At 40.2% G+C, this 9,075-nt stretch overlaps 1 protein-coding gene across 1 annotated transcript; it reads right to left on the bottom strand.

Annotated features, from left to right (window-relative positions):
* Positions 1 to 524: 524 nt before the first annotated feature.
* On the bottom strand, positions 525 to 8,195 carry LOC140480995 (zygote arrest protein 1.S-like). The gene is made up of 4 exons (XM_072576605.1): positions 7,497 to 8,195; positions 6,954 to 7,046; positions 1,116 to 1,190; positions 525 to 668 (listed from the first exon to the last, which is right to left on the bottom strand). Exons 1-4 carry the CDS (start codon positions 8,193 to 8,195, stop codon positions 525 to 527), a joined length of 1,011 nt encoding a protein of 336 aa, XP_072432706.1.
* Between the last annotated feature and the right edge of the window lie 880 nt (positions 8,196 to 9,075).

The following is a 9,075-nucleotide window of genomic DNA, read 5'->3' as shown; positions in this document are numbered from 1 at the left end:
TTGATGCTCTGGACACCAATTAGTTCAGGTCCAACCCCACTTGAGTCCCAACCATTCCATGTTGTAAATTGAGGACTTGTTCCTTCAAAATATTCCTAGAATGTCCATAAGCCTTAAATGGCAAGGACAAGAGTCTGGCAAGGGGAATGCAAATAACTGATCAGTAACTAAGGCCTTTTGGATGGCATAAAAAGAATGAATATTGTACCAAAGTTTAATCTTTTAGAAGGATTTAGGATCCTCAAAATAGAGTACTGGTCCAACATCTAAACCAGCAACCTACCCCATGCCAGACCAGCTGGGAAAACAAGCTTGTTCCTATTCATGTAGAAAAGAAAACTTCATTGGAACAAACTATTTGGATTCTCCCTAATCAAATCAATGCTCAGATACTACAAAGTGCATTAATAATTTAATTCATATTGCACATTTACATTACAATTATGCTCCATAGGAATACAAAAACCAATATTCTTGCCAGGTCAGTACTGCATTAGAAACTGCAAGTTACAGAATGCCACAATTCAGACAATATACTTGAAGCTGAACGTATTATCACAGGATATTCTCTTGCCTCGGCAACGGCCACATAACTCTTGACGGTGTGGTCTCTTTGGGTCAATATGACGCTTCTTCTGAGTGCAAGTGCAGCGGGTTTTGAAGCAAGTCTGAAGATAGAGACAAAGGTGGTATTACTGCAGCATAAACAATTCAGATCATGTCTAGTTCTACTAGAGTAGTCTTACTGCTAAAGGGATTTCAATTTGAACTTTAACATTCTACTCCAGTTGATGTTTAAAGTTTCACAAATGGATTTATGAACCCAGAAAAAATCCACAGGCCCTGAAGCATCAAAATGAACTAAAGCATTCTAGCCCCAGGTGTATAGCTGAGGTTAGGGTGGTAACCATTCAGGTAAACTGCCTGAATTGCACTTCAACCCACAATATTACCAAGTTAGCAATTAATCTTATGGATTTACAATGGAGTAGAACTACCATCAACTATGGAACTGATGATTAAGCTAGAACTTACCTTGTCAATAGCTTCAAAGCTAGCTTCTAAAACTGCAAGTTTATGCTTTTTACTGAGGTAGAGGTAAAATTAAACCTTACCTGGCACAGAATAGCTTCCACCCTGTAGGGATTATACCCTTTATCACATTTGCGACAAAATTGCTTGAAGTAAACCTGAAAAATTAAAGATTCAATAGCAACTTAGTTTATCCCTGCCCCTTACTGAAGGAAAGGATAGATCAAAGTTTAGTGACTTAGAATTCAGTATTTAGTACAGTTACAACTACCAAATTTAGCAGTAAGCAACATTGAGGTGGTAGAGATGTAGTCTTATTTTGAAGATACTTACTTACACCAGCTGGTTAGTAACTCATTCAACCCTGTTTTAAGTCTAACTGGGAAACCTACTCAGACAGTTGAAGCAATTGAAAGCTCTCATTGATTGCACTAATTTGTCACATGTGGACATCAAGTACTTCTGGCCCTAGTCAAGAGTCAAGTGTATTGTGGCTTGAGTATTGAGCTGCCCAGACAAGGTAGGCAGATGACTTTCCCTAATGAATGGCAGGAGCTAAATGGCTTTTTAAAAACCATTAAATGGTTGATGTTAACCTAGCCTTTTATTGAATTAAACATTCATCTATGGGGAGATGAAAATACACATCAGAATATTTGGCATCTTCAGTGGCATGATTACTGCCACTGAACCCCACCTTGTTCAAGATAGCATGAAGTGAAAGTAGGATTAATTCAAATGCACAAGTTATCATAAGCATTACTTTTAGATATCAGCAAGCAGATGCACATTTGTATTCTCTACTCCAGTTCAAGTTAGCACTCAATTAAAATGGCTAGGTATCAATTACTGGTGATTTGGAGACTGGTGTTGGACTGCAGTGGACAAGTTAAATCACAACACCAGGTTTAGTCCAACAGGTTTATTTGGAAACACTACTCCATCAGGTGGTTGTGGAGAATAAGACTGCAAGACAATTTACAGCAAATTTAGTGTGATGTAACAAATTATATTGGAAAGACCTGGATTGTTTGTGCAGTCTCATCTTTTAGAATGACCATGTTGGTATCAGTTCTTTCATGTGTAAGTTGCAAAACTAAGTTAATTCTCAAGTGAACTTTTACAATTGGTGTGATGTCAGCCCAGATAAGATAAAGGTGTTAACTCCATCTGCACCACAATTTGTGAAACTGCCATTTCTTGGATCAAAATAAAATTCTGCTCATTGTGTTGGACCTCAGTCAATATTTACACTAGATATTGTAAACTCACTAGAAAAGCCAGGAGTATTCTGGACTAAATCTCATGTAAATTATTCCAATTGCCAAAATTCAAATTTCCCAACAACTCAGATCTGTTAAGACCTACTTTGTTTAGAAAATAATTGCTAGTTTAACTGCAGCTTTTTACTCTTCAATACTCAGTTTGAATGAAGGACAGGGGCAGAGAAATTTTTAAAGTGGACCAGAAAAAGGAAGCAGCATGTCAGGTATAGGCAGGATATATCAGGTGATAAAGGTAGAGTACACTTCAGAGAAAGAGGGCAAAAGGGGACTGATTAGCTTTGGCAAGTAGAGTTGAGAATCAAAGAGGTTTTTACAAATACATTGATAAAAGGGTAACTGGGAAGAGGATAGGGCCCCTCAAAGATCAGCAAGATAGCCTGTGTGGAGCTGTAGGAGATGGTGGGGTGGGGGGAAAGAGATACTAAATTAGTATTTTGCATCAGTGTTTACTGTGAAAAGGACATGGACAAGGACAATAGCATATAGGGAGATTGTGACATCTTGAAAAATGTCAATCAGAGGAAGTAGTTCTGGATATCTTGAAACAAAGGTGGATAAAGCCCTAGGACCTGATCAGATGTACCTGAGAAGTAGCAGTAAGCTAGGGAAGTGATTGCTGGGCCTTGATCATCTCAGCGTGGTGCTGGAAGGCTGGAGGTTGGCTAACATGGTGCCACTAAAGGTGGCAAAGACAAGCCAGGGAACTATTGACCAATGAGCCGGATGTCATGGTGGGCAAGTTGGAGGGAATCCTGAAGGATGTACAGTTAAGAGACAAGGACTTTAGGGATATTCAGCATGGCTTTTTTGGGAAATCAAGACTCAAACTTTAAGTAACAAAGGACTGATGAGACATGATCCATATGGATTGCAGTAAAGTATTTAATAAGGTTTCCCCATGGGAGACTGGTTAGCAAGGATAGATTTCAGAATACAGGGAGAACTAGCCATTTTGGATACAAACAGGCTCAAAGGTAGAAGACAGGGTGGTGGTAGTAGAGGTTTTTTCAGACTACAGGCCTGTGACCAGTGGAGTGCCACAAACTCCGTGCTGGGTCCTCATGTATATAAAAGTGATTGATATGAACATGGCAGTTCATTAAGTTTGCAGATGACACCACAATTGGAGGTGGCATGGACAGTGAATGTCATTACCTTAGATTACAATGGAATCTTGATCGGAGGGCCAATGGACTGAGTGGCAGATGAAGTTTAATTCAGATAAATGTGAAGTGCTACATTTCAAGAAAGCCAAGCTTAGCAGGACTTGTACACTTAATGGCAAGGTTCTAGGGAGTGTTGCGGAACAGACCTTGGAGTGCAGGTTCATAGCTCAGGTAGATAATGAAGCTAGTGTTTGCATCTTCTGTTTTGTTGGTCAGTACTGAGTGTAGAGTTGAGGTCATTTGCAGCTGTACAGGACATTGGTTTGGACACTGGGAATATTGCATGCAATTCTGGTCTCCTATTAGAGATGTTGTGAAACTTGAAAGGGTTCAGAAAAGGTTTACAAGGATGTTACCAGGATTGAAGGAATTGAGCTATAGGGAACACTTGAATAGGCTGGGGCAGTTTTCTAGAGTGTCAGAGGATAAGGGGTGATCTTATAGAGGCTTATAAAATCATGAGGGGCATGGATAGAAATAGACAGTCTCTTCCCCAAGGTGGGGAGTCTAGAATATTGGGCAAGAGACCAGAATTGCACACTGGAAAGACAACACATGTGAAACTTGAGGGTTCAGAAGAGATTCAAGGATGTTGCCAGGGTTGAAGGAACGAGCTATAGGAGGCTGAACAGGCAAAGACTGTTCTCTCTGGAATGAGATGGGTGGGGGGCATGGATACAGTAAATAGGTAGTCTTTTCCCAGGAGAGTCCAGAATGAGGGGCATAGGTTTAGGGTGAGAAGGGAAGATAAAAGGCCTAAGGGGCAACTTCCTCATGCAGAAGGCAGTACATTTATGGAATGAGCTGCCAGAAGTGGTGGAGGCTGGTACAATTGCAACATTTAAAAGGCATCTGGATGGGTATATGAATAGCAAAGGGTATAAAGGTGGGACTAGATTGGGTTGGGATCTCTTGACAGATGTTGGACTGAAGGAGGGTCTGTTTTCATGCTGTACATGTCAAATTCTATGACCAGGGAAACAGTCCAGTAGCAACTGTCTGAACCACAGGATTCAGTGGGGATCTTTGATGCCTTTAAAGTTCTTTGCTAAAAAAGAGTTCTTACAGAAGCAGCCTAGTTGCTGGCTGAGAATTTGTCCTTTCACCATAAACATTGTGCAACCAAAAGGTTGAGGAAAACAACTTTCTGTAGAAACGCTGATCTGGCAGCATCTGGACAGAATCTTAGAATTTAAAGGAAATTAGCTAGCTATTATTGAAGCTTGGAGGAGATAGACAAAAAAGGGTGATGTTTTTAGTAAAATGGTTGTTCTCTGCTGCACAATAGAGAATTGAGTCAAAACAGGCAAGCATTTTTGGACTATGCACAGTCATTGCAGTACCAAGTCATCCACCATAAGATTAGTCTTAACTTAAGACTCCTTTGTACCATGTATTCAGATATTGATATAGTTTCTGAAGTGTTATAGTTTCAAAGTGGTTCAATGACATTCCACTACCAAAGTGTTGGTACTAGGAGTTTATTACAAATCTCAAGAACTTCCCGAAATGGTCAGATTTGAACAAATTATGGTGTGGAGTATAAGGTCTGATTAGTGGTTCAATTCTACACTAAAAGCACACTGAATATATTCAATGGCATTTACTATTGTTCTTTAAGGATGCAGTCCATCCAAGACCTAGTTTCTAGGCAGTGAGTGATTTCACATCCAGAATTTGAGGGTTGAATTAGATTGGCCACTCAGCTAAAAACAATGACTGCAGATGCTGGAAACCAGATTCTAGATTAGATTAGAGTGGTGCTGGAAAAGCACAGTTCAAGCAGCATCTGAGCAGAAAAAGCATTTCTGGCAAAAGCCCTTCATCAGGAATAGAGCATTCTATTCCTGATGAAGGGCTTTTGCCCGAAATGTCAATTTTCTACTCCTCAGATGCTGCCTGAACTGCTGTGCTTTTCTAGCACCACTAACCTAGAATCTAGATTGGCCACTCAGCCTGTTCAGTTGAGCCATTGAGCAACTTCAATATGCAAAACAGGCATGAGTTTTTTCAGAAAAGGTAGTTAAAACAAGTTACATGTTAATTTTGTGCTAAAATTGAATTTAAGGTAATTAAAAACCCAATACTTAAATACAGGCCACAGTTTGTAAGTGAACAGTAAAGTCCCATTACCCATTCCCAAGTAGAACCTCAAGCATTTATACACAATACCAAGAGCATGAAAGTTAATGTTCACATCAAGAGTTTAAAAATTGCAATTAGGGCTTCACTGGTATAATGAGGATGGTGCAAAATGGAAGTTACATTCTTTAATTAGGTGTGCAGACAGATGTATTATTTTAAAAGACCCAGACCATTTAGTAGAATGCAACAAGTGGTATAGGTACTAAGCTTCCTCATTTACTATCCTTTTGATATGAACAGCAAATTATACATCCAAGCTTGCAAGTACCTTGAGGTACAAGTTCCAATGAGTCAACATTTGAAGTTAGAAAATTCTTGATAGAAAGTGAGCAGGACAAATATTTCAGCTGTGGAGGAAGTAATTTAGATGTCTACAAATGAAAGACATGATCAGATTAAAAAGCAACTTCAATTTGGACTTCATTGCAAGGTTGATAAGATTAGAATTCAAGTTGAGTGAGATACTCATTGTACAGCAGCTTTATCAGGATCATTTTTATTTATGAAATGAGATACTAGGCAATGAGTATCTACAGTTAGATAAATTAGGTCACAGTAATGTAGAAGGTGTGCTTGCTTTGGCTCAGTTCCCAACCAAGCTAAACCTTTCTAGGGAAAAGTTGAAAAAATAGCCTTGAGAAAATATAGTTTCCATCATGTTTAACTACAAAAACCAGCTGTAAGTTCAAAGCTTTTGTGATTGGCAAACAGTTTATTTTTGAAATTGGTACTTGAAACAGTACATTTTAGCCAACAGAATTTAACTAAATTCCCCATCCTCAAGAGGAAAATTGTGGAAGCTTCAGTTTCCTGGGAATTCAGACTGGGGGGGCAGGGAGTGGAGGGGGATGATCCAGTTCTTTATTAAAGAAGAGTCAATTCAATTTAGTAGATATAGAAGAGGCACTGCCACGGGTTAAAGAATTAAAAGGAGAGTCAATTTTTAAAACGGTCTAAAGAGATGGTTTCACAAGGAAAACAAATGTGAAACCAACACAAGGAAACCAAAGTACAAATTAACCATTGATAAGCAGATTAAATGGAATAGCCTACCATTGCTCCAAAGTTGAAAGTTAGTTGCATTGGAGAATTTTTTGTTTACTACATTAGCTGTTAGAGTTGTCAGGGAAGTGAAACAGTTAGAATGCAACATCCATTGTACATAGACTCCTATTTGCTTCTTGCAAGTATGAATGCCACAGCACCAAATCTTCCATGTCAAATTCAACTAACTGAAGAGTATTACCTTTTCCATTAAAGTTAAATTCAAAATATGCTTGTTTCGTTGCCTCCGCCACAGAAGTCCCACTAAAGTTAAACTTACCTTGTTGGTTCCAGAAATGCACCAGACATAAGCACTTTCCCATCGGATATTGCAGTCTTTGCAATGATAGTATCCATACTTCTGTTCCAGAAACTGAAAGAAGGAAATGCAGGAGAGCAGTTGAGTGGTAACCAATTGAGTAATGACAACAGGTCATAACTTTCTCCAAAAGTTGGAAGTGGCTTACAGATCAAAACTAAATCCAGGACTTAAGTGCAAAAACTCCTCACACCACGAATCGAGTATATACAGAACCTCAGCCTTTGGGCTTCACCTCCCCCCAAAACTGAATATCTAAAAGTGAGGTATGAAACATGTAGCGCTATTATGCAAATAATTGAAGGAGTTATCTCAATTTGAGACTTTGAAAGTGCTCGTTTGCTTTAAGCAAGAGATTAGCGAGCGCTCAATTTCACTGTCGCACCAAGGTCACATGTGAACACCATCCTCCATGTGGAGGGTTTATTTAATGATTTCATTTTTGGTCACGAGTGACTTCGGTGATAGAATTTTGCTCATTAAAGTTTTGTTGGTTTTTATTACCTGAAATCTGAACTTCTGGCTATTTTCGCCTGCTTTGGTTTCTTGCTTGTTCTCCTGCTCATTCTCCTGCAGAGATTTGGCTTGGTCCTCTTCCTTCAGACCAGCCTTGTCTAGGTTTGCCCGCTCAGTCAGAGAGGCTCCCGCTTGTTCCTGTTGCGACGGGGGATCATTCTCCCAGTCTTCCGAATGGCTCTTCCCCTCCTCCTCCTGCTGCCTCCCTGGAGCAGCATCTTTCTCTCCGGGGCCCCGCTCAAATGCCGGCGAGTAGATGGCAATGGGCCGAGAGAACCGCACAACCGTCGGAGACTGGGATGAGGCTCCGTCAGGCTCTGGGTCATCAGCGGCTTCTGCAGCTCCTTCAGGGGACGGTGAGCGGCTCCTCGCCCCGGCTCCTTCAGGGACAACTCGCCTCTTCTGGCGAGGTAGTGTCCTGGGCCCTAGGGAGCACTGGACAGAAGCATCCACTTTCGGGTTCACCTGGATCCCAACCTCCTTGGTATTTGCTTTTCTCAGGCGTGGGGTCAGGTTGGGGTTCACTTGGGAGAGAATAGCTCTGAGCTGTGCCCTCTTGTAGTTATCCAAATATTCAACCGCTTCCACAGTCCCATGCGGATAGGTCTTCCGGCTCCAATTCTGCTGCCTTGATTTCGAGTTGTTATAAGCATGTGTGTTGAGGGGTGAATACACAAACCCCTCCATTCCCAAAACCAAAGTTCAGAAGTGGAACGAAATACACGATGTCTTTTTATATAGGTTCAATTTAGTATTCCCCTCCCCCACCAAATTGGGATTAATCAGTACAAACCAGTTCAAAGTTGAGTTTTTAATTGATAAATCAATTGTGCAATTGTCTATATCAGATCGATTAACAAGAGTGAGACGAAATGCTGCATTCTGTCATCTGTGTTTATGATTAAACCTACTGTAGAGAATAGAGTTCATTTCTAATTTCATTCAGATTGAGAGGCTAAATTGGCTATCTCAATTGTTTTCTCAAGTAACTGTAAAATGTCTGGTCATGAAAAATACAGAAAAGCCAATTTCTCAAAATCATGGCAAGTCAGTTACATTATTCTGTCTGTGGGATCTTGTGTCTAAATTGAGTTTTGCACTTTCTCCATTACACCAGTGACTACATTTATTTAAAAGTATTTAACCATTCCAGTGTGTTCGAGCAGGAGGAGATCATTTGACCCTGAAGGCTGCTCCACCAGTTAACAAGCTCAGGGCAGATCTGACTGTAACTTGAACTCTGCATTCCTCCTGCTTCAGAAAATCATTGCTGGGGGCTCAGATCCACTTCGAAATAACTAAGAATCCCATCAAAGCCATGATCATCTATTTTCCTCTCAAATTGTTCTACCTCTGCTACAGATAACTCATCTCTTACATTTTTGTCCATTAATTTGTGAATCTCTAAATTTACATACTAACATTTGACTCAGGAACAGGAGTAGGCCATGAGCCTTCAAACCTGCTCAAACAGTCAATAAGATCATGGCTTTTCTGATTACTCCATATGCCTGCTTACCAACAATAACCTTCCAATCTTGTGCTTATCAAGACTTTATTGACCCAT

This window comes from Chiloscyllium punctatum, chromosome 9, assembly GCF_047496795.1.
Source record: "Chiloscyllium punctatum isolate Juve2018m chromosome 9, sChiPun1.3, whole genome shotgun sequence".
NCBI classification, from domain to species: Eukaryota; Metazoa; Chordata; class Chondrichthyes; order Orectolobiformes; family Hemiscylliidae; genus Chiloscyllium; species Chiloscyllium punctatum.
Note: the sequence above shows the minus strand (reverse complement) of the source record. Positions and strands in the feature narration are given on the sequence as shown.